The 25,228-nt window shown below is 50.7% G+C and overlaps 2 protein-coding genes across 2 annotated transcripts in view; one reads left to right on the top strand and one right to left on the bottom strand.

The window, feature by feature from the left end:
- The window catches only part of LOC146190752 (alpha-1,3-mannosyl-glycoprotein 4-beta-N-acetylglucosaminyltransferase B-like), a 159,508-nt gene that overhangs the window by 55,715 nt on the left and 78,565 nt on the right, over positions 1-25,228 (bottom strand). The gene's annotated exons all lie outside the window — the stretch shown is intronic.
- LOC146190753 (uncharacterized) lies at positions 4,281-14,600 on the top strand. The gene is made up of 5 exons (XM_084601133.1): positions 4,281-4,577; positions 11,811-12,250; positions 12,840-13,328; positions 13,599-13,675; positions 14,117-14,600. The coding sequence occupies exons 2-5, from the start codon at positions 11,840-11,842 to the stop codon at positions 14,271-14,273; spliced, it is 1,134 nt and encodes a 377-aa protein (XP_084457259.1). The 5' UTR covers positions 4,281-4,577; positions 11,811-11,839; the 3' UTR covers positions 14,274-14,600.

Genomic DNA, 25,228 nt, shown 5'->3' with positions numbered 1-25,228 from the left:
TCCCCCGAGTGCTTAGCAAGGCAATGTCATCAGCAAATCGCAGATTACTGAGGTGTTCTCCATCTACCCTTATCCCTGACTGCTCCCATTCCAAGTCTCTGAATACTTCCTCTAAACAAGCTGTGAATAGTACTGGGGAGATTGTGTCTCCTTGCCTAACACCTTTCTTTATGGGAATTTTGTTACTTTCTTTATGCAGAACTATGGTTGCTGTGCAGCCACTATATATATCTTCCAGCACTTTCACGTACGGCTCGTCTACCCCCTGATTTCGCAATGCCTGCATCACCGCCGAGGTTTCAACTGAGTCAAATGCTTTTTCGTAATCAATGAATGCTATGTATAAGGGCTGGTTATATTCCGAGCATTTTTCTATCACCTGATTGATGGTATGGATATGATCGATAGTAGAGTACCGTTTCCGAAACCCTGCTTGATCCTTTGCTTGATTGCAGTCTAAGGTTGTCCCGATTCTATTAGCGATTACCTTAGTAAATACCTTATACGTAACAGACAGTAAGCTGATTGGTCTGTAATTTTTAAGGTCCTTGAGAGTCCCCTTTCTTGTGAATGAGGATAATGTTTGCATTCTTCCATGGTTCCGGTACCGTCGATGACACCAGGCACTGCGTATACAAGGTGGCCAGTTTTTCTAGCACGATATCCCCCCCCCCCCCCCCCCCCCCCGTCCTTCAGCAAATCTGCAGTTATTTGATCCTCTCCAGCCGATTTCCCCCTTTTCATAGTTTCTAGTGCTTTCTTGACCTCGTCCTTCGTCACTGGTGGAACGTCTGACTGTTTTTCCCTACCGCCAATCTCATTACGGTCCTGACTACTTTGGCTACTGTAGAGATCTGTATTTGGCTACTGTAAGAACAACGACCGGACAAATGAGAGGAAACGACCGATTTGCGGTCCGTTCATGTGTCCAGCATACCAGGGGTCCCGCCAACAAGTCGACAACCGGACAAAGGAGAAGAAACGACCAATTTCCGGTCCCTTCAAGCGTCGAGCACCGCTACAGAGAGCGGGCGTGCATTCTTTCCTTTCTCTCGATGACAAGGACGACGAGAGCGACTCCACGACGATGATAACCCCCCCCCCCCCCTCCCAACATCCCATCTCCCCTTCCCCCGGACACCAAGAGTGCCGCCGCGAATTAAGGCCGGCATAACCCGTGTCCGGTATCCCCATCCGAGAATAACCCAAAGACCCCAACCCAACCAACCTTTCCTTTCTTCCCGTGGTAGGCCACGGGGACAGCGTTCGACTAAGTTGCCTCGTTGAATGCCGCCCTGCGACGTCGGGACCGATGAGCCAGCCCAGGTGCAAACACGCGCGGCGACAACCTACTGACGCCACTACGCCGTCTAGACGACCACTACCTCCCCTCAAACCAGGACCAGTCAGAGGGGCGTGTCCACGAGCGCCAGCAGTGCTGGTGCGTGTGTGTGTGAGTACGGAAGAGTGAGGTGACAAAGACACTCCCTCCTAATCTGGCCTGCCTCTCATTTATAGGGAACCTAGGAATTCAACCCTATAAAAACTGGCGACCAGTGTGTGTAGGGGCCGATAAAACGGAGACTGTTCCTATAGTCAGTCTCCCACTAACCAACACTATATATATGTATACCATGTAAATACTGTGTATAAAAGTTTCCCATCTTATTTCAAAGTCCGTTTCCAGACGCCTAGTCCTTGTTCCCGCTCCGACAACCAACCGCGGGCCTACAACAATCAACCTGGGTCACGACAATACACTGAAGCGGCGCAAGCACGTAGTGCACGCAAGACGCAACAAGTTCAGAGAAGCGACTGAAAATTAACGCGAAAGCGTTAAAGGACTTCGCCGAAAATCCTGCGCCGGCGGTCGTCCGCCGGCATTGAAGTTGAGTGAAAAATCACCAGCATGGAGCCGGCAGCGGGCTTTAGTAGCTAGTAGCTGACATGACCGAGCACTAACTGGCCGTGGGGTTGCCTGACATTACGTTTGGCAGGCGATGCCTAAAACGGGCCTCCCCTTTCACTTGGGAGGATGACATCAGAATCAGACCGTTGCATTCGCGTTACCCCTATAGGCCACGAAGTTATGGAGTTTAACGTCCCAAAGCGACTCAGGCTATGAGAGACTCCGCAGTGGAGGGCTCCGGAAATATCGGCCACCTGGGGTTCTTTAACGTGCGCCACTAACATCGCACAGCACGCGGAACACAGCCGCCGTGGCTGGGATTCGATCCCGCATCCTTGGGCACAGCTCGCTCGTGGCTCCTCTTTTTCTCCTGATAAATTCTCTTTGGTACGTGAGAAAAATGTAGCGCCTTCGAGCGTCGCCGATGTATAAATGCTGGTTTGCCTTGTTTTCGAAATAAACGTCGTTATTTCAGCGCTTCGTCCTGTCGTCCTTGTGCGTCGTTTTTTTTTTTTTTTTTTTTTTTTTTTTTTTTTTTTTTTTTTTTGCGCCAAGTCCTCCAAGCATGGAAACAAACCAACTAGCCCAACACCAAGTATCGCTCGTACGTACAAGCATCTCTCAAATTGTTTGCCTCAAATATCGCTGCAAAAGCTTGATTTGAGAACTATCGTAATCGCTCTTAAAATTTATTTATTCATTTTAGAATACGCGAAAAGAAATTCAGACTTTACAACGGCCAGTGAAAAAGAAAAGGAAAAAAAAATAAGAATAGGACGACAGTACCTCTCGGATTGCGATGTTAGCCACTGCCTTCCTAGTGATCGAAAGGACGTGTGCACATAGGGGCAAGAAGCCAGAGGCGTGATGACTGACGAACACGCCTCTCCTTCAGCTTGCAGGAAATTACTGCGCACAACCGGTTGTTCCGACCACACGTTCGAGAGCACTATGCGGGCTTCTTCCTGCTTAGACCTCATTCCCCTAGCTTCAGTCAACGCCGACAACATCAGTCTCAGGAAATGACGAGGTCTTATATGACACCGACAACACTCGTCAGCTTCAGCGCGAATGGCAACAGAAGACCGGTTAACAAGCACGCTGAAGGGAGTTGAGCACTCCGGCCCTGTTCCTGGGACCATGTGCATATGCAGCCCTCCCAGTTGACTTTCGCCGACTGAAGGTCTTTCCTGTGATTGATTCCTACCACCGGAAAAGACCTGACGACCAGATGCCAGGTGATGACACCGTCAGTTCGTCGGCTCGTTTTCCATCGAGAGACGGAGCGCTAGACGAGACTGACAGCAGGATAATTTGGCAAAACGCCATACCAGACGTCACGACTACGACAAAGATGCAGAATAATACCATGTCATATTTTACTTAATTTTCTGCGACGCGAAACCACTACGCCATTCTCCGAGACCAGAAAACGATCCCAGGGAATAGACAAAAGGCAGAGCGCAGCAAAGTGGGATCTGGGCGTACCGTTCGCAGACGAACGATGCTGCGGACCGAGGGAAGAATTTAATTTCACGACGGACGGCTAGCAAAAGAGAAGGGGCCGGCGCCCGGCCCGGATAACTTCAGCTCAGAGCTGACCTCGCCTCCTGCACAGCGGTGGAGCCGCAAGCAGAGAGGCTCAATTTTAGGGCTGTGTCAGTTATGCAAAGTTGGCTCCCAGGCCTCCCATTATTTTTCTTTCTTCCCTTCTCCTCCTCCTGCCGAGCAGTGCGCACGCCTCCTCTCTCCTCGCTCTCAGAACCGCACAAACAGCTCCTCGGGCGGTGGCTCTACGACGCCGTGCAACCAACTGTCATGACAAGAGGGAGGTATCTGGGAAGGCAGATGGGAGGGGAACTGTGCGGGGGGAGGAATGGCTGGTCCGACCTGTTCGTCTCAATGCGCCACGCAGGCAAACGCAGGGGGGTGAGAGGGGGAGGAGGAAGCGCGCCGGGGGTGCAATTTGGCCTGCATCACTCCCCCTCTCCTCTCGCGCTGGCGCTCTGCGCCCCGGGCCGCCGCCCGACACAGCCCACCAAAGGGTTCTCCCGTTTACCAATAAGGCAAGTTTATTGCCACATCGATCGCGGGTCCTGGCCGCGCGCTCGGCTCCGCCGTCCGGCTGTAAAAATATTTTTCCCCGTGTGTTGAGAGGGGGGAGGGAAGGGGGCACGAGCCGTCGGCCGCCGCTCGCGGCAGCCCCGCAGAGGGGAAGGCTGCATGAGGAGGAGGCAGAGGAAGGGGGTCCGGCGCCACTTTTTTATGCGCGCGCTCTTGTTTTCTTTTGCCCTCTCCCGTATGCGAGCTCTCCTCGCCCAAAAAGAATGGGCGAGCGAGAGAGGGAGGCCAGCCAGTCAGGTGACCCCGATCGAGCGCTCCGGTTGGAGGAACGCCGCCTAACACACTTTTTTTCCGTCGGCTAAAAATTTCTCGGGGAAGGAAGGCTCGCAGACGACGCCGGCACTCCCGCGGGCCGGGCTAGGAAAACATTTTTCCGCGCCGCCGCCGCCATATTGGAGTGGCGTCCGTTGGCGAGGTCGTCGCCGTCGCTGTGTTCGAGACGCCGTTGTTGAACGTCGCGGGAGCTTTGTTTTCACCCAACAGCGACAGCCGGCATCGGCGCACCGACTCATCCAGCACGCGCCGCCGCCCGAGGAGAAAAAACGTGAGTGCTCCGACGTCCGCGTCAGCTGCTGGGCGCGGGCAACCCCGGGTGTGCGTCTGTGCGTACGTTCGCTCCCCCCCCCCCCCCCCCATCTTCTACCCTCGTACAGGCGGGGTGACTCCGCTTCCCGGAAGTGACGTCACGCTCTTGTGCAGGCGCGTCGGTAACAGCGGCGTCTCGGTAGCGTCTTGGGGTTGCTGCTTTGCTTCTGTCTGTACTTCTGTTTTCTTTTCTTTTTCTCGCCCCATTCCAATGTTCGTTGACGCTAGCCTGCCTGCGACCTGGTCGCAAAGTCGCCATTAGCGCAGCTCGGTTTGTTGTTAACCCTTCACGGTGTATGCGTAGCGCTCGAAGAGTTCAGATAGCCGGATATATACGTCGGCGCATATTTGAGTAGCAGCATTTACGCGGTTCGTGAACGGCCGCGGCAACGCGGCCATGAGGCGAAAAGAAAAGCCTCGCGTTGCTGCATATTACAGCTGCATTTGTCATTTTTCGTGACCAGCCGTGCGCACCTATGCTCTCCCAGAATTAAACTCGCTAAACAGCCCAGCCCGCGACTTGAAGGCTGAATGCTCCGCGCATAATTTATTTCTGCCCGATGCAGCAGCTTTGAATACGCAGGCTAGCGGCAAAACACAGCCGGTAAAAAATGCCACGGCGTCGACAATGCACCAGCGACGACGTCGGGGAAACTGAATTCGTGCGTGGTCGAGACAGTAGGTAATGAGTGGTGACTGTGGTGTTTCAGGCGATGTGCACGGTCGGCTCACTAGTACGTCGCTACTTTATCCTGAAAGCTTCCTTGTGAACCTTACTAGTGCCGCTTGACGCGTGTCGAAGTGTTCGAGCATCGACAGCATTTGAGAACAGTCCCGCAAAAGGGACACTGCGGAGAAGCCGATGGTTTTCAGGCGAGATATTTCGTTTGCTGGACGACCTCCGATTCGCTCCTAAACCCACGTTACGGCCTCCCCTGTGAGGCCGGCTCGAAAAAGGTCATGGCATTTATATCTAAAGAATATTTTTGATTGGTTTAGTTTATGGCGTTTAACGTACGTCGCAAAGCAACTCGGGCTATGAGGAACAGCATGGTGAAGGGCTGCGAATGTTCTGTGCACTGGCATCCAGCATTACATGGGCGCCTTGCGTTACGGAAAAATTAAACGGTGGAAGAGTGTAAAATCACAGTTTGCACGTAGTTGGCTCGCTACCATTGTGCTACACAGTATACTCGAAGTAGCGTGTCAGGTTCTGTTCATTTATTACCCTCCGTCCGCGCTCTATTCAAAAACCCTCACCATAATCGCGTTTGCGACAAGGGCAAAACTCTCCTGGCCGTGGGCCCATTCGCTCGTAACCCTGTGGGAGGGAAGCCCACTGATGTCGCAAAGTGAACATGACCACGCGTTTCTGGTCTGTGTTGCGTGCTTGGCACAGTGCGAAGAAGCCAGTAATTTTTGACACTGGTCGGCTTTGGGGGGAAGGGAGGGGCCGCTACTGCTCTCTTTCCTGGAAGAGAACAATTGAGGAGAAAACCACACCGATTATTTTTCTTGCCGTGAAGCACCTTACACGTTGCACATAATCACAAGTTCCAATAATTTTCATGGGTGTTTCGTGCATAAAAATAAAGCTACAAAACTATATTTCGTTACATTAACAGATATACAGGGTGCTTTGCCGACTCACCGTTTGTAGCGCGCTAAACCAAATGTCGCAAGAAAAGCGTGACGTCAATCCAGACAGGGGAGTGTCTGGGTTATAAATAACGTTACGAAAAACATTCTACGCGTGCCTCCGATATTCTTTACGCTCCTTCTCGCTACCCACTAGGGAAGGTCTTTTATAATGCAACTTATCGACCAGAACGCGCTTTTTGCATATCAAACCGCGCTGGAAAAAAAAAAAAAAATGTTGTGGCTTAACCTGACGAACTGATTAAAATAACAAGCACAAGGGCACAGCACCACGACTACTTCGGTCGAGAACCTCATATACCTCAGCCAGGTATGGCGTGCGTATACGCTTCTATAAGGTTAGCCTTCGCCGAACCTATCCAGCCGTGCCCGCCGCGTAGGAACCAACGCGCCGATCTCTGATCTGAAATGATCAAAAAGCCTTGCCGTTGCTCGCTCAAGGTGGATTATAAATAAGTCAGTGCTTCATTATTTCCTCCCTCCGCCGAGTTTAACTTTCGGCGTTTCTCTTGTCTTATAATATTCTATCCTTTCTCATTCTCCTTGCCGCTTTTCGAGCTCAGCGCGTAGCTAAATGAACCGGAGAAAAAAAAAAAACGGCTAAAACGGGCCCTTCGCATCTTCGAAGGAGAAAAGAGCCTCCTCCTCATCTACAGAAGGATAAGAAAAAGAAACCAGTCTTCGCGGGAGAGCGCACACAAAGGGGAAAAAAGAAATTGAAAGAATCGAGGCGGGGAGTTCGTTGCCTTGCGGCCGACGCCACAGAAGCCTGTTTCGCGCTGGCAGAGGTGTGTGTGTGTGTGTGTGAGCACGGGCGTTGTGCGTGTTGGTATGGTAGACTGATAATAAACGGTTCTCGGGTGTGTTTCGGTTTTCTCGCCGCCTCTTTCTTATTTCTCTTTCGAGCAAAAAGAGAAGAATCGAGATTGGCATCACTTCCGAAGGAACGATATGACTGGGACGCCTTTGTGCGAGAGTCGACTGTAATGACGCCTAGCGATCGCGGCAGGAAACACGTCGGGTAGGCCGCTCCCAAACTTGAGAAAACCTGCTTGGGAACAAAAAGAACCCTTTCTTTTATTTCAAAACGAAAAAAGCAAAGACCACCAGAGGCGTCGGAAATCGGTGCCTTAATCGCTAAGGCGCTTGATAAAGGGGCACTAGCTATTTTTTTCTTTTTAATAAGGGTAAGAAAACTTGGACAACTCAAATGTGCAGAATAATTAAGGCCGGTATTGCATTCATTTGGGAATGGAAAACGCGGACATTCTACAGGGCGCAATTACGAGTCACTCTTGGAAGGGCGGTTGAGGTTTTCATTTGTACCCATGCATTACTTGGACTTTCACGTCGAGAAATTGAGAATCAGCATGCGTTTTCCTACGTCGAATTCTTTGCCTGAAGAAGGCAGAGGGAGAAAGCCACTCCTCCCTCCAAATACGCCCGTGGCATATTAGGGCAATTCTTTAACCCTACACCAGCTACACTAGTGTAGCAAAACACCAATGGAGGTATTGGAGATTTGCTACACCGGTGTAGCTGGTGTTAAGCTCTACCTTCAAAAGTATGACGGGATAGCGTAGTCTACCAGCCCACATAAAAAGTCCCGCTTTAACCAATCCGTGTGCATCAAGTGCAACACTGCCAAAGCTAGAGCTCTTGTTTGCGCTCCCCGCATCCGCGATAAAAAATAATGCCTGCTCTTGACGAGAGGAAATAAAAATTGGAGGACGCTTAAGCTTCGCCTTTAAGAATGGAACGCGATAGCGTTATCGCGCCCCGTTCACACCGGCTACTCATTTGCTGGTCGTGCCAACATCGTTGTCAATCCGAGCCGGCGCGATGAAGATCTCGGAGGCCATGCCCTGTATATTTTATTCTGTGCGCCACACGCATGATGGCGCTACGTGCACGCCAAGCGAAGAGGAAGCACGGCGCAAAAGTAATTTGCCACTCGCTTAACTGCGTGTTCTGTAATTTACATGCTCATAATTATTATTATACGCCACAATACACTTCTCTAAGGGACATTTCTGAGACAACACCGCAATCAATAGATGCGCCTTTGTCAATTTCAAACCATATAGCAGCGCCGCATTTTATAAAGCTTTCCAGGATTTTCTCTCGCCGGTACTGGAAAAAGTGTATAATGAAGCATATGAGCTTAATGTGCTGCCGCCGTCCTTTGCATCTTCTCATACTGTGCTAATTCCCAAAACGGAGGACCGAGGTCAATTACGCAGTGTTACCTCTTACCGGCCGATTAGTTTAACCAATGTCGACTATAAAATTTTTATGAAAATACTAGCTAAAAGATTGCAAACAGTTATTAAAGATATTGTCGGAGACCACCAAACGTGCGGTATTAAAGACAGGTCCATTTTTACGAACATTCACATCGCGAGGGCCATTCTTGAATGTTGCGATGCTGGTGGACTTGGAGTAGCAATGCTCCAAATAGATCTTGAAAAGGCTTTTGATAGAGTGCCCCACGACTTGCTTTTGTGTATAATAGACTATGTCAAGGTCGGATGCGTCATCAGAGAAGGAGTGGCTATGGCTTACAGTGCTTGTACAACTAGGCTAATTGTGAACAAATCTGTCGGTGACAGTATTGCTGTCCAACGCTCAGTTCGTCAAGGTTGCCCCCTTTCACCTCTTCTCTTTTGTATCTATCTTGAACCTTTATGTTTAAGCATTATCAAGCATGAGAAAATGCGGGCCTTCAAGCTGCATCAAGCAGAAGTGAAGCTTTTGGCTTATGCCGATGATGTCGCGATGTTTTGTGTAGACTACGAAAGCATCGTAGAAGTTGTGAAAACTGTAAAAGATTTTTGTGCTGTAAGCGGCAGTGCTGTTAACTGGGGCAAGTGCCTGGGCTTCTGGCACGGTGACCGGCCAGCGACCCCAGGCATTTTTGCTAACATGAAATTTGTTACCAACCCTGTCAGCTACCTTGGTGCCCCTCTTGAATCGTATAGGGACAGTGACCCATACTGGAAAAACCAAGTCGGTAAATTGAAAGATAGAGTGGACAAATGCAATGGATGGCAGTGGTCGGTGCTTGCTAAGGCCACGATTTGTAATTTGTTTTTAGTGACAAAAGTTTGGTATGTGCTTCAAGTGTTATATTGTTCAAGAGCTAATGTCCAAAAGATGCATCGTATCTTTGCCGTCTTTGTGTGGGGGTCTTCGTGGGAACGGACAGGTCGGACAAATCTCTTCCGCCGTGTGAAGGACGGCGGGCTTGGTTTGGCACATCTGTTTCTGCGCCAGTTAGTCAATCGTTTCATGTTTTTGAGGAATGTGAATTTCTTCGTACGGTCTGTCAGTTACGCCTGGGTCAAGCTCTCCCGGGAATTGTCGTTTCTTCTGACCGCATGTCAGGAGGTGTCCACGGGTATCTAAGGGAAGTGGTCTTGGCGTGCAGGTTCTTGATGGTGCGGTTTACTTTAGACTATTTGTGGAGTGTAAACCGGAAAAAACTGTATAAAGACTTGTGCGATGTGGTGCTTCCAGAACCGTTGTACAGAGCTGTGTACTCGTCCACAGGGGGCAAAAATGTTCTTAAAAGAGTGAAGAGGATGATGGTGCCGGCAGGGGTGAAAACGTTCTTTTTTAAGCTGCACACTGGAACATTGGAGGTAAAGAAATGGAAGGAACAGAAAGGGCTTTTTGTACCTTGGGGTGTCCACTGCATAATATGCAGGAAAGAGGAGACGATTGAACACGTGTTTCTCGAATGCTGGGATGCCGTATTTTTATGGGACGTGCTCCAGAGGACGCTTAAAAAGGAACTACCCATTAGCCCACATGGTATCCGATTCTTGCCAGTAGAAGCGGACAATGATACACCGTTGGATCTTTTGATGCTACTGGCTCTCCACAGCATATGGAAAAGCAGAATGGCTGTAGAGCACGGTGACGTCGAAGCACGTTCAGCGAGACAGCTCTTTAGAGAGAGCATACGGGCATATGTGGACGAACAGAAAGCTTTAAAACTAGAGCCAGAATGGTTAGTTAGTTTTGAAGGGTTGTCACATATGAGGGATTTTTAATCCGACAACTTCAGCTAAGGAAGGCTGAAGCTTTAAGTCAATGCTTGATCTTTTATTTTGTCATGTTATTGATGTCACATGTGTCTTTTTTCTGTACGTCCTCGGTCAGGAAATAAAGAAAAAAAAAAAAGCTGGGGTAGTGGAGTGGTTAGCGTGCTCGTCTCGCACCCCGGAGGCCCACGTTCGATTCCTCAGGTCGGCGATTTTTCCTACTCGTTTTTATTTATTAAAGCTTCTGAGATTTTTCGCTCACGGCCAACGCCGGACGACGACACCGACTTTTCTGCGACACGGGGCCCTTAACGCTATCGCGATAATAATAGTTGCTTTGTCTGCAGGCTTAATACATCTTACATTTGCCATCAGCTTCACAAAAAGCACCTTTTTTAGGGAGAAAGGATCGGATTCGGTGCACTTGTATGTTTTGTTTGTCGTTTTCTTTTGTGTCTCGTTTTCTCTGTCCCGTAACCCTGCCAGCTGTGCCCTCCGCGCTGAGCAACAGCCACCTCGACTGCTTCTTCGGAGTGGATTTTATCTATAAGATGCGCACTACGAAGATGTCCAGGCACGCGAAGCAAGTTATTGCGAACGTGTATGTTCGGAATAGAGCCCGTTTCCTCAGAAACCACTCGGCCACAGAACGAGCAAGTAGTGATATGCCTTTTTTTTTCTTGCGGACTACTTGCGTAGCTTTCGCTGCGTTGCACCTGATGTGAATGCAATTGCAAGCTGATTCTGATATCGCTCTCGCATATGGAAGGAGAGGCCCGAGTTGGCAGCTCCTGCCAGCTACGGCGCGCGCGTCAAGAAACTGCCGCCCTACAGTCTAGCGCGGCTGGCCTGCACGGTGCCGAGGAGCGCATGCGCACAAGATGCCCTCGAGCGCTGGTACGTTTTTGGTGTGCATTTTCGAACAGACGACGGGGGCTCCTGGGAGGAACTGGTCGCCTATCGGGACACTTACGGTCGTGATCAAGGCAATGATGCGATGTGCTTACTGCGAATGTTCAAAATGTGAATGTTCAAACGGCACAAAGCATTTACAGCCGGCCGAGGAGACTTCGAGCCAGCAACGGCCTGAGCCCGCGTCGACGACGGCTACGGACGGAACGATAATGATTGTGTACATGCGTGTTGTACTGAAAACTAATCATCATTTAAGTATATGTACGATTGCAGAAGAGTTAGTGATTACACATGTCATTGAGGACCACTTTCTCGGTCGGCCGCAGTTTCTGTAGAGTTCCATCGATTTCGCGAATTCCCAGGCTGTTTGAGCCGCTGCCGTCCCCATGTCGGCAAATTGACGACCGGTCACACCTCTATATGAAGCCGCTTCATCAGTTTGTGGCATTCTTCCACTGAAAGTACTGGAGATAAGAAAAACAACACCATCGTTACACCTCCTAGAGCACTGTATTAAAACGGGCATGGCACATAACGCATTACTTGCTGATCCTGTCCCCACGACGCAGGTTCCGGAGGGCCATAGCAGCGGGAAACTATGGCCGAGCATTGTGCGAACGACGCCGTGTCTGGCGGCGGCAGCGCGGCGGGCGACAGCCCCGGTCTGTGCGTGAGCCAGAAGATCCACTGGCCTCACAACGTTACCTGCTACCTGGTGAAGTTCTACCGGCAGACGCCCTGCCTGTGGGACCACTCGCACCGAGACTACAGCGACAAGGCGGCCAAGGAGCGCGCGCTGCAGCAGTTCTCCAACGAGACGGGCTACCCCGTCGAGGCGGTGCGAAAGAAGCTCATCAATCTGCGCAACCAGTTCACCAACGAGTGGCAAAAGATGGACCGCAGCAGCAACTCGTCGAAGCCGTACCGCACAAAGTGGGCCTTCTACCGCTCCCTGACCTTCCTCAAGGACGTCGTGCTGCCCCGGAAGCCCAGGAACTCCGCTCTACATGTGAGTGCAACTCCTGGCCAGTCAGCTAGTTCCAGTACACACAGACTCGAGAAAAAAAAATTTGTCCGGATGCGATAGAGCGGCAGTTCCGTTCTAAGAAAAGTCAAATTCGAGAATGCTGTTTCCATATGCTGCGACGTACTTCGACAACATGTTCTCCAGTGCGCATGTTCTCGATGAAGTTAACATGGATCTTCAACGTATAAAGTGCCCCGTCGTGGTGGTGCAGTATAGTTAGGGCGCTCGACTAGCTGCTATGTCCAAGGATGCGTTATCGAATCCCGGCCGCGGCGACTGCTTTTCCATGGAGGCGAAAAGCAAGGCGCCCGTGTGCTGTGCAATGTCAGTGCACGTTAAAGAACCCCAGGTGGTCACAATTTCCGGAGCCCTCCCCTAATACGTCTCTCAGAGCCTGAATTGCTTTGAGATGTTCAACCTCATAACCCAAACCCAATGTATAATCTTACAATACTTCCAATTTCAAGTGTGCTTGCTACAGTAGACAGTTTAAGCATGTCTCCAGCCTGGTGACGCTTCAGGGACAAAAAAAGAAAGAAAGAAATTTGCCCGTTTTCTTTTCTTGTTCCAGCACGATGGAGGACCGATGCGGATGCAGCAGATGGGGGCGCTCTGTGGCGGAGGCGGCATGCAGGCTGGCCTCGACTCTCGTTCGATGGACATGAACCCAAACTTCGGGTTCGCTCGCGAACGGCGGTTCCACGACGCGCCGCACTACCATCACGACGGCCTGCGTCTCGAGAACAGCTCGTCTTCGTCGTCTTCCCAGAACCACAGGAACTCCCTGCTACACAACCACCTGCACAACGACGAAGGCTCGCACCACCACGACGGAACAGTGGCGCTGCTGGACGGACACCAGGACGGCCCTTCCTCGCACCGAGACAACAACGGCACCTCTTCACAACAGACGCAGCAGCAGGGAGACCAGGACGTGACCGTGATCGAAGCTGGCGGCGACGTCGAAGACCCGGAGCTGTCCCAGTCCAGCAACTCGCTGGTACTGTCCCCCGAGGTGACGCTCGAAGAACCGTCGTCCAGCGAGAGGAGGATATTCCCGGTGAGCGCTTTTCCTCGTCGTGTATTATGTTTTGTGCAAAAGTACCACTTCCTTGCGCTCCGTACGGAGAGCACAGCTAGTCGCGTATGTCAGTGGCACGATGAACGAAACAGCGCAAACGTTGCAGCTCACTCTCCCGAAGAAAAGGAACGATCCGTTGTGTCATCATTGTTCGAGTGATTAGAAGCGCATACTCTCTCCTCTCTCATGTCCTCTGCTGTTTTGCGTTGCTCCGCTCACAAATGTTTGTTCGTAAATTCTCCTTTTCAGCCTGAGGACGACAGCTTCCATCAAGAGATACGGCCAACTTACACATTTCCGGGGGAGCGCTACGGAGACCTGCAAAGGTAGGCCACTATAGCCTTCATAAGGCAGCCTTTTCCAACGCCGCATAGCGGGTGGGCGTACGTTGCTGGGAAAATGTACACTCAAAACAGATATTCGGCCGCGGCAAGTCAGAAAAAGCCTACAAATGGCTGCGTACTTGTACCGAACGTCCATATTGGAGACGGAGATGCTAGAACGGCGTTCTCAAGTTTGCAGGCAGCGGCGTTCTGATCACTGGCTCTGTTACGGAAGCGAAATCTTGTAGTACATGAATGAGATTGAGATATTAAGGCCATGCACTTGCACGCCTGAAGAAGTGATTGTATTGCGTATCATATACAAATGCATGTCCCTAGCTCAATAATTACGCTGCTAAGCGTTTAATCAGTAATCGAAGGATATAGTATGCGACTTTCTGTTGCGTACGTTGAGAACCTCCGCTGTGCACATCTCTTCTACAGGGGCGACCACGTGGACTCTTTCACGTGCTACATAGGTACGGAACTGCGGCGCATCCCTGACGAAGAGACCGTGGGCGCGCTCAAGCTGCAGATCCTGAAACTCATCTTCGACGCCCAGGCGACCACGGCCGCATACAACGCGCACCCGTCGCAGTGATGGCGCCCCCACCTACCGACCGCCACTGCCAGCGAGGGCGCTTAGCCCACGCAGTCAAGGCACATACGCGAAGCTGCACCGAACCTACCCGTAACAGTTCCCGGCGTGCGCTTCCGCGCCTCGCAATATCCGCGGCGCGGGTGGACTCGATATTTCCGCTGTTAGACGCGAGGCGGGGCTTTCGCGTAACGTTCCTCCCTGGCTCCATCCAGATCCTTATATATAGCAACGACATACCATTCGGAGTGGTCAGTGCAAATGTTGGCCTTGTGCCGCATGGCTGGTGTGCGGATATAGAGCCGTTATTTTTTCCGTTTTTTTTTTTTTATTTCCCATAAGCAGCAACGATCTCCATCGAACAATTTCACACGCTTTTTACAAGCGTTTATACTATAGCGGCTACTGAGCGAGGTCACAAAGAAATCTCACGCAAGGTGCTGACGCCGGGCGATGCAAGCGTTTCCTTCCAAGAAGGATAACTGTATACAGGCTCACACAAAGGAGCCGTCAAAGTAGAACGCTTTATCGTTATTCCTTCAACGAAAGCTTAATTTCATAGTTGCGACTTTGGCGGGCCATTTGACGCCGATATCTATGCACACCCTAGAAACCAGCAGCAACTGGCCACGGCACGTGTATGACAGTGTTCTGACGAGAAAAAAGAAAAGAAAACCGTCGTATACGAATGACTAACGATACCTCGACCATTCAATGTTAATCCTACCTGTCATGGAGAGGATGACATATATTTTCCATTCAGCGTGGCATAACTCCCCACTATCGCACCACAGCAGTGCGGTTCCCCTACTTCGAGGCTCTCACGAAGGTCCGCAAGGCAAAAGACTGCGTTTCTGTTTGATCGGAGGGGAAGAATTCAGCACAGCCAGCATTATACTGGGCGACACAAAGACCAAAAGGTGAAAGGCGAACTCTCGTGTACGTGGATGTCGGAAAGGTACGACAGCCGGGCTTGCTGAGCACTTTTATGCAATTTCCGCGCCAAACGCCGCATCTTCGAAAGTGAGATATGTCCCGTATATATACACACACAACCATATCCTATACAGAAGGTCACAACGCGACGCGCCGTTATATTTCCGTGTGTAGCCCCGTCACATCAGTCGCGACAAACGACGCACGAGGGTAAGGTCACGTATACTCCCAGCTAGTGCGGGCCGAATGACGACGGCTCTTCCACGCTCCAATGAATGAGTCGCGCTCCGGGTTTCCACAGGGCGCGCGAAAAGCTGTCGGCTTACGAATAAAAACGTACGCATATGACGAAATGCTTCTGCATGGTTCTTTGATCATGCTGGCTGGTGTCGGTGGTGTTGGCCATGCATGTATACATCCTGGCTATTAGTGTTTTTTTTTTTTTTTTTTTTTCTGCTGTGCAATCGTGCATATATTTCGCGCGACCTAACGCGCGCGATGCGCACGTATATACATGGCGGTCTTGAAGGCGATATACAAGGCTTGACCTATAGGCGGCATCACTGCACCGTCGAACCTCGCCTGCAAAGACGTGCTCGCCAAAACGTGTCACAGTGTCATTCTCTGCTGTATACAGCCAGGATGAGTTACGTAACCAACTCGATGGCAAACGCCCGTCTGATGAGAATGTGTACAGTGTGCACTGGGGGACTGTCGAAGATAATGTGAAGAATCACACTGCAAGCAACCGTTCACATTGTTTGAATATTTGGATGCACTACCCCTACGGTGCTGCATCAAAAGTATGGTCCCAAGAAAAAGTTCACAGTGAAATAATTCACTGACACGATCTAAAAGCAATGGCGTCCCAGATGAACTAAATTCGGGGTGAGTGTGCTAGCGCGGAAAAGCGTCATTCAAACGCACACGCACGTGCGTCACTGCACTATACGGGGTCGTAACCTTGACGTTACATTAACTTTTGACTATAGAGATTTCTAGCAGAACGAAGAAGTACCGCACGCTTTTAGTTTAGCGCGACCGTCTAATGCTACCGCGCGAGCGTCAGTAGTACGTATGCGCAGATCACCCCGAGGGCGACAGGTGGCGCCACGTTCCTGTCAAATTCTGGCGGGCTCCGCACACAGGGACCAATCAGCGCGTACTGTGCTGACTGCGCGCGGTAGCGGTAGACGGCCGCGGTAAGCGGCAGCGGTAAACTACTGTGCACGCGCAGTGGCCACACAAACGCCGCGAGCGCGCGCAGATCAAGGCGTCCTGAAAACCGGCGTCGTCTCCCCTCTATACACAGTTAAGTCTCTTCTAAAACGCTTAGCCATGGGGCTCTATTTCTCTCATTCCTTTGGGGAGGGGAGGGAATCGAGATTTGGCAAACCAATAAAGAATTACGGGCCCGCGCATAAGCACCGCCAAAGGTATGATGCGACAGCGACACACCGTGCGGGCCTCAGGGGTGCTTCCGCACTGAGAAATCGACGAAGACACACTGTGAAAGCCACCTTCGACCTGAGAACGTTGAAGCGGCACAAAGAAGTGTTTCGACCAGGCGCCATCTGCAGGGGAACAAGCGCACCAGGTCGGGAGGAGACTGGTGTGCCGCCGCACCGCATGACACGTCAAGCAAAGAGGCGCAGATATGTACTCTGCTACTCCCTTAATCACAGGTTACATAATTATAACCTCTAATGTTAAGTATGCTGGCATGCAATTATAAGGTTATACACTTTACGTGAAGGACCACATGATGCATATAAAGTTGAGGTCACTTATAATCTGAAGATCTCACGTGAGTGGCTTTCGTTGTAGCCGAAGTTCGCAGTAAGTGGAATTGCTTTAGGTCAGACAAAAACGGAGTTTATTTCCCTGCACATTTGGTCCTTCAAAGCAGACCCCGGCAAGCTGCCTTCTAAGCTCACAAGCTCGTTTCTATGTCAGGTTCGAAACGAGGTACATTCCGTCGGTGACAATGAGCGCCTCAAACGGTCCTTAAAGCGGCCGGCTCATCCGCATGTCGGTCTGAGCCAGACACGTAGGACATAGCTAGGTAAGCGACGATGCTACTACAATACCTATCCACGCAAAACAATAAGTGTGAGCACATTGACACCTCACGACAGATAAAATATACTCAGATACGTAACGTTCGAGATGAAGCGGATCCACTAACATACTGTGCGCGGTTTGCGTGTTGTCTGTATACACGGCACAAGCACAACTGCATACGATGAACTCGAATACACAATGATGCGGACGGAAGGGATATGCCATGAGACAGCTGTTCTCGAAAATGGGGCTCGAAACGGCGGCGCTGCTGTCGCCTACTCTTGAACGCGTTTACAAGGGCTGCTATGGCGTTGCTGAGTTCGTCTGCAAACATAACTGGTAACCTGTGTTGCGCTGCGCGCCTTACGCATAAGACAACGAAATATTTGTCATGGCTACGCATAAAATAGAATGTTTTTGACAGCAGAATACCAACTCCTCAAGCGTCATTACAGTCCACAGATTTCTGGCGGCTCTGCGATCGCCCTCTCTTGAAATTGGCACGAAACGGACCCATTTTTGGGGACACGCGGAGGGCCCCGTCCGCTGCACTATATTATTCTAGTTCACTGTAACGCGACAGGCGTGCAGAGATCGGTATTCAAACTACTGACATTGCTATCGTTAGTTGTTCACAGGCCGAGATGCTCAGCCAAATCCCTAATACATTCTTGGACGGTAGTTTCCCCTTTGTTCGTAATAAGCGAGCGTTTGTTATAACAGCGGCTTTTATGAGCGAACTAGACATACAAACCCATTCGTATCAAAGTGTCCCAATTCGTGGCCTGCTTCGCTGACAACCGAGTGATCGTGAGTTCAGATTCCGGCTGAAATTTGGAAATTTTCCTTTCAGTAAAACCAAATTATTTTAAAAGGTTCAATCGGTTGAGACATTCTAGGTGGCTCTGTTGAGACACGCATCGACCTTTAAAGCTGTTTTCATTCCGGACGCGCTACGCAAGTTTTTGGACGCGACGCCAGCGTGACGGGCTTTAAATTTAGGTACAAACGCGACAGGGTTTTTTCAGCCCAACGCCGACGTCGCCTTTTCCGCTGACTCGGAACCTTGAAGCTCTCTTAAATATGTTACACATGCAAACCCAGCGCCTCAGCCACTGGTCTGCCTGATTTGCCCTGAAGGTCCGCCGGAATCGCCCGACAGCTCCAAGCAATCTCATGCGACCAGTAAGGAGACTGGACCTGCAGCGGAAGCAACAGCGTCGCTCCACGGCCTGTCTGGCTTCATTTTGCGACAAGTGAACCGTGAAAGTGAAAGAAAAGGGCATAAACAAATAGAAAAGAAAAACATACACTTCCAGTACCGGGACTCTCAGCCTTCGGCGCACTCGTCGCGCGCGAAACGCGTCAAGTCGGCGTTGATTTTGCGAGGCAGCAGCGGTGTAGCGACGGCGGCGTGTAAATATTAGTTTCCTTTCTTGAGCCGCTCCCCCGGCTCTTTCTGCGAATCGATATGAGAAAGAAAAGAAGCCGAACAGACGCCGTTACGCTTTCCTCCTGGGGCACCGATCGAGACGGGCTCCCTTTGGTCTCGGCCGATCCTCTTTTCGCCCGCGGTACTGCATTCCTCCTGCTTTTCCTTTTTCGCCGCTCGTTCTTTCGAGGCCAGTTTTTTCTTCACGGCTTCTTTATTCGGTCTGCACACCCGCCACTTGCAGCTATGGAGCATACCGTCGCGAGGCCGCCGCGATCGTCCCCCGTGGCCCCCATTTCTGGCGGAAATTGCGTCCGCGGACGTCCGTCGACGGCCCTCGGGGACCACACGCGTCTCGGAGCGGCGCAGTTCGCAAACAAGCGCGTCCAAGAGATGGCGGAAACACAACTGCGCTTTCGGTCCCCAAGACGATACAGGACTCGTCCCACGTTACGCGCCGCGATCACCCTCGTGACACAGTGCAGCTGCGCGTTCCTTGATCCCTGTGGAAAGTTATAGCTTATGTAAGAAAGATACGCTTTGCTAAGCGCTGTCTCGTCAAATGAAAAAGGTTCCGGCCGTGAACGAGCAATCTTCCCTGATACTTCACAACCGCAAAGATGAATCGGGCCTTCCAGGGGGCCATGGGTAGGATTTGGAACCTGCCGGTGTCTCGGGACCTACTGAAATGAGTGGTTGTTTGTAGCTCGTGGACATCGGCAGTGACGTCAGGAATCATCAACAATCCTTACAAGTAAGAAGGAACTGGGGTAGCAGTCTTCAGAATACGAGAATTCTTCTCTCGACCCAGTGTTTTATCAGATTTTTTAAAATATCGTATGGTAATGTGTGATTGAATTTCCCATTGGGAAAGCACTATAGCAAACAATGCGCAATAAACGGTTAGCACTTTAATAATAATAATAATTGGTTCACAGGAAGGCAAAGGCGCAGTATCCGTCACACTTGTTTCTATGGACACCTTAACCGCGCCGTAAGGGAAGGGAGGAAGGTGGGAGTTAAAGTGGAAAGAGAGAAAGAGGAGCCGTAGTGGAGTGCTAGGGAGTAATTTCGACCACCTGGGGATCTTTAACGTGCGCTGACATCGCACAGCACACGGACGCCTCTTCGTTTCGCCTCCATCGAAACGCAGCCGCCGAGGTCGGGTTTGAATGAACCGGCACTCCGGACAGTAGTCGGGCGTCTTACCACTGCACCACCCCGGCGGGGTTATTAGCACTTTCCCAAGTTCAATTTTGAAGTGTGCCCCGCCGCGGTGGTGTAGTGGTAAGACGCCCGACTACTGTGCCGGAGTACCCGGGCTTGATCCCGACCGCGGCGGCTGCGTTTCGATGGAGGCGAAACGAAGAGGCGAATGTGTGCTGTGCGACGTCAGCGCACGTTAAAGATCCCCAGGTGGTCGAAATTACTCCGTAGTCCTCCACTACGCCTCCTCTTTCCACTTTCACTCCCACCTTCCTCCCTTCCCTAACGGCGCGGTTCAGGCGTCCACAGAAACAAGTGTGACATACTGCGCCTTTCCCTTCTTGTGAACCAAGTGTGCCGCCACCGCCGCATATTGTGTCCGCGGGCATAGCCTCAGCAAAAAAAGTGAATACATATGTGTCTGAACACTCTCGTATGCATTACTTGCGCTGTACACGGTATCCACGCGAATGATCCCCTCGCCTCAATTTTGAATAAAATGCTTATGGGGACCAACTGTTCCATTTACATTACATTTGTTGAGCCGTATTTAACGGACAGCTGTCAAAGTTGTACTATGTGCTGTGACTATAGGAGACACGACGTAGCGGGAGGCTGCCGTCCTTTTTCTGGGGTCGCATCAAAACTTGCATCAAAGGACTGCCGACATAGTGAGTAAAATGCAAACACGGAATGGCCTTAAAATTTTCTAACGCTATTCGCACACGCCGCCAGTTCAACGGCCGCAGTTTAGTTGGCGCGCTAAACAACAGATGGCGCTAGATGCATCAAAGGCATCAAATGCAACGCATCGGCATATATTAAACTTAAAGCGTGGTGAAAGATCTCATTCAAAGTGCGGTGCACGAATCGGAATAACGTCGCTTTCGCCTATTATAGGTCTCCCGCGATTGATGAGGTCTACTGATGAGGCCTGCGTGCCTTTCTACGTGCCTACTGTGCCGCGTAACGTCTGTCCGCTGGCGTGCTCACTCACACTCCGCATGAATGGCATACATGCTTTTGGAAGTTACGAAAAAAAACTTTTTTTTTCTTTCTTCGCGACACACATAGTGATTGAATGCCTCTGAGTGCGGTATACAGGACCTGCGAGAGTCGAACAATAACAACGGAGGATGCGCTCAACTCTCAGCAATTTTAAAAGAGACGGTCGTTTAATGCAGAATGGAAAAGCTAATGGCGGGAAGGGAATTCCTTTTTCATAGCGAAGGCAGCGCGGATAACACCCTCTGAGGCCCATTGTCGGCGATGCATGTCGAAATCCGAAACTCTTGCGCTCATCTCCCATTCACGGATAGAAGACGTGTGAATGCATGCACGTACGCACGCACGCACGCACGCAAAGGATGGATTCTCTGATGGCACCTGTTGTGCGAGTCTTCACTAAGTTGCGCCACTGGCGGCATCAGAGTGAACTGCGAAGCGCTGCTGTGTGAGATTATGTTAGTACTATATTACAAAAAAAATCGGAGGGGCTGTATGCGGGCAGCGCCGTGCTTGACCATCACCGTAGCAAAGCCTGCGAATATAACTGCCAAAAATATGGGGAAGAGGGGGGGGGGTCATAAAAAAAGCAGGACGGGTGCACCAGCATGCTTAGAAAACTAATAAAAAAAGAAGGCTATGTGAAATTAAGCGTTCACATAACAATAGTTTCCCTGTGTCCTCGGTCGTATAAGTAAAGCAGCTGGAATCGCTAGCCCGATCGCTCCACCCAACGTTGCCCAAACCGTGGGAAAGCAAAGAAAATCCACGAGGTGCCACTGATAGCTTGATCACGGTCCATCTCACAGATTGCGTCCCCATCTGCTGAACTTACTGATCCAGATAGAAATAAAAATAATAATAAGTCCTGCCTTTTGATTCGGAGTTCAACTGATATGAGAACCTGGTGTAAGAAGGTGAGGATGGTGAGGAAGAAGGTGAGGAATTCCCACTGTCACTGCGCCGGACGACGCGAAGCGATGGCCCGTCGAAAGCGATCGATTACTTCAACACAGGCCCGCTGACACCGCCAACCTCGCGGCGAAGGGTGCATCAATGTGAAAAATAAAGACGAACAAGAACAGAGAGCAAACAAATGCCACAGACAAGTACTAGCTCGATATGGGATAAGTGCTTCGTCGCAAGTGCTTCGATACAGGTATGATAGCGAGGGAAGTAGGGGGGCGGGGGGTGATACTGCGGGAGACGATGGCGAACACTCTGCCCTGTTTATTCATGCCTGCCTAAAAGCAGTGCGGCAGTCAAACCTAAATACCATACGCGATGGTATACGTATAGTGACTAACCGAGGTGGTCCTCCCAGAAGGCCCAGATAAAGAAGGCAACAAAGAAAACCATCCTGACGAGGCTGCATCCATGCGGTAATTTTACGGAACCACGAAAAGCACTTGGTGGTGAAAGTGCTCGTCACTATAGTGCGCGCTACACAGCGCTCGTTTTTATCTTCCAGCTCAAGCGAGCACAATCCGAAACCGTTCTCGTATGCATTTAGTGTGAGAAAAAGAAAAAAAAAAAAAAAGTCACTTGGAGCACCTCAAAAGCGCTCTAAACGCTTTGACTCATGTGGCCTTCGGGAGCTGCACTTATATAAAGGGGATCCAGAATAGATACTAATGCTCATAAGGAAGTTTTGCTGTCACACGAGCATATTTAGCTACATTTTCACGAAGTTCACTTCCTTTGAACGAATGACGCTCTCAATGCACGCTGTCACAAGGCAAAAAGGAAGTGTAATTTTGATTTGATGATAGTGGCGATTAATGTTGCGACAACTCTAAATTAATTTGTCTCCGCAGAAATAGTTATGTTGAGTTTTGTGGAGCAAATCGACTAAGGCTATGATGCGCCAAACACCCAAAACACCTGTTTCCGCGGAAAAACCTAAAAATAAGACTATGTTAACGCGAACATAATTGGTGCAGGCTAATTTTCAGACTCCATCTCAGCATCTGATTACATAGTTCTGATTACAAGATGCATCGTGATGTCACATAGGCACGCTTAATCACGGTTAGTTACTGCTGTTCGTTCACACTGCGAAACCAACCCCGGTTGCGCTACGGTGACGCTGCTAACCGCGTTTATTGCGAGCTTAGCCTGGCGACCTCGGTTTGCATCGTTAACCGACAAAATGGCAGCGTCTGCGGAAAGGAGGGCGATCGCCGGCGTTCGTTTGCATCAGCAACGTGCTTTTATCACAACTCCCATCACAAGAGTAACGCATAATAGGCACTGTCTGCGCTAGCCATCCGACGGTACAGCCTGAACCGTCAGCGGCGCAGCATGCAGCATCGCGCCGCGCTAAACGCAACGACAAAATAGGTTCGATCCCTACTATGTCACGAAAGTACGCGGCAAGTTCGCTACGTTCATAACTACGGATGTCACTAGTCTACCGCAATGCTGCCAGCCGGGAGCGCTCGCGGGCGGCACAGCGCGCGCGGCCAGTAGCGCTTGGCTAGCCACCATAGCTTGGCCGTGCACTACTCCGAAGCCGCAACGGACAAAGCTCTGGAATTGGTCATGCAATTGTAAATGGCTACGATGTGGTGGTGTATTCACGGAAATTCCCGTAGTCGACTGCGAGAAAATGTGCCGTTCGCCGAGGAGGAGGAGGAAAAACTTTATTTAGTCCTATATTATTCGGCGGTTTTTGGACGTCTTCAGAGATGTCTGCTTGTTGTATCCACAAGAGTCTTCTCCGTCGACTTCGTCCACTCTTTTACAATGGTCGGTTGCCCTCAGTCCAGGGCTCCGCTGGCTGCTGCCGCCCGTTGGGCTCGCTGTACCAGACCTTGCTGGTCTTCGCAGCGGTCGCTGGACAGCAGAGTCTCCCATTGCTCCGCACTCGGGTTTCGAATTTTGGGGACCACATCTATGTTTTGACATGCCCATGTGATGTGATATAGTGTTGGTTTTTCATAGCACCACGGACATCTGTCAGCGTATATGGTAGGGTGCATTTTGTTTAGTATGTGTAGGTTTCTGTATGAACCCGTCTGTAATTGTCTCCATATGACAGCTTCCTCTCTGGTGAGAGAACTGTGCGGTGGGGGATATCGCATTCTTCTTCCTCTATAGTTTTCTAGTATGGCCGAGTATGCCTTGGGTGCTGGCAAAAGTTCCGCGGACACGTCGGATGCTCGGAAAGTAGTGTATGCTCGAGCTATCCTGTCAGCCTCTTGGTTCCCTGCCACCCCCATGTGCCCCGGTACCCATATAATTTTGTGTCTGGTCTTGTTTTCTTCGTGGTTTTTAAATCTGTCGCTCGCTTCGAGGAGTATACGAAGCGCGTGACGACCAATCCTACCATTCATGAAATTTCGACAGGCTGTTTGAGAATCCGTGAGTATCGTTAGCGACCGCCCAGCTCTATAGCCCTCCGCCACCGCTAGAGAAATGGCTACTTCCTCGGCCTCTGCTGCTGTGCAGTGTCGGATAGAGGCGCTGGTCATTTCGCGTAGAGACGAATTGACCACCGTGGCCACTGCAATTTTGTTCTGTCCTCCCCTCGAGGACGCGTCTGCATACACAGTCGTGTATTCAGGAGCGTATGTTTTTTGAATAAAATTGGCCCTTGCTTCTCTTCTACCTTGGTGGAGGTTAGGGTCCATGTTTCTCGGGATTGGAGCTACCTTGAGGGACTTGCGAAGTTCGTCGGGGATCGTTACCGTCCTCGCTATTTCTCGCATCTGCTCACAGTATCCGAGTCTCTGTAAGAGCGCTCTTCCAGTCGTTGTCTGCAGCAGCCTGAGTTTTTGCGACTCAAGCTGCGCCTCGCGTAGTTCTTCGAATGTGTTTTGCAATCCAAGCGCCATGAGCTTTTCTGTAGACGTGTTGCGCGGTAATCGGAGCGCCGTCTTATACGCTTTGCGTAGCAGGGCATCAGCTTGTTGTATTTCACTCTTGTTGAGGCACTGGTAGGGCAGGCTGTACATAATTCGGCTCACTACCAGGTTTCTAACTAGTTTTAGTGTGTCCTCTTCGCGCATGCCATGCCGCCTGTTGGTGATGCGGGTGATCATGCGTGTCACTTGTAGCGTTGTTGCTTTGAGCATGGTAAAAGTGTGACTACTGCGTTGGTTCGATTGAACCCACATACCTAATATTCTTATTTTTGTCTTTTCCGAGCAAACTCGCGTCCGAGACCTCGAATTCTTTAGGGTGCCTCGATGCGTGCGCCTTCGCGCGGTGCGCATCAATGCACCCTAAAATTCTTAAAGCCCCTCTATCTTTAAAGGCTTTAAAAATTCTTGGCAACAAGCGCCACCTGGAGGCCAAGTGTCAAGGTAGA

Source organism: Amblyomma maculatum, chromosome 4 (genome assembly GCF_055883805.1).
Source record: "Amblyomma maculatum isolate TAMU_Amacu chromosome 4, ASM5588380v1, whole genome shotgun sequence".
NCBI classification, from domain to species: domain Eukaryota; kingdom Metazoa; phylum Arthropoda; class Arachnida; order Ixodida; family Ixodidae; genus Amblyomma; species Amblyomma maculatum.
Note: the sequence above shows the minus strand (reverse complement) of the source record. Positions and strands in the feature narration are given on the sequence as shown.

What these genes read in the sequence shown, in the direction of transcription:
- LOC146190753 (XM_084601133.1), top strand. Translation starts at nt 11,840, where the DNA reads ATGGCCGAGCATTGTGCGAACGACGCCGTGTCTGGCGGCGGCAGCGCG. An exon ending in CCAGGAACTCCGCTCTACAT is followed by an intron (nt 12,251 to 12,839) that starts GTGAGTGCAACT and finishes TTCTTGTTCCAG; the next exon opens with CACGATGGAGGACCGATGCG. An exon ending in GCGAGAGGAGGATATTCCCG is followed by an intron (nt 13,329 to 13,598) that starts GTGAGCGCTTTT and finishes TCTCCTTTTCAG; the next exon opens with CCTGAGGACGACAGCTTCCA.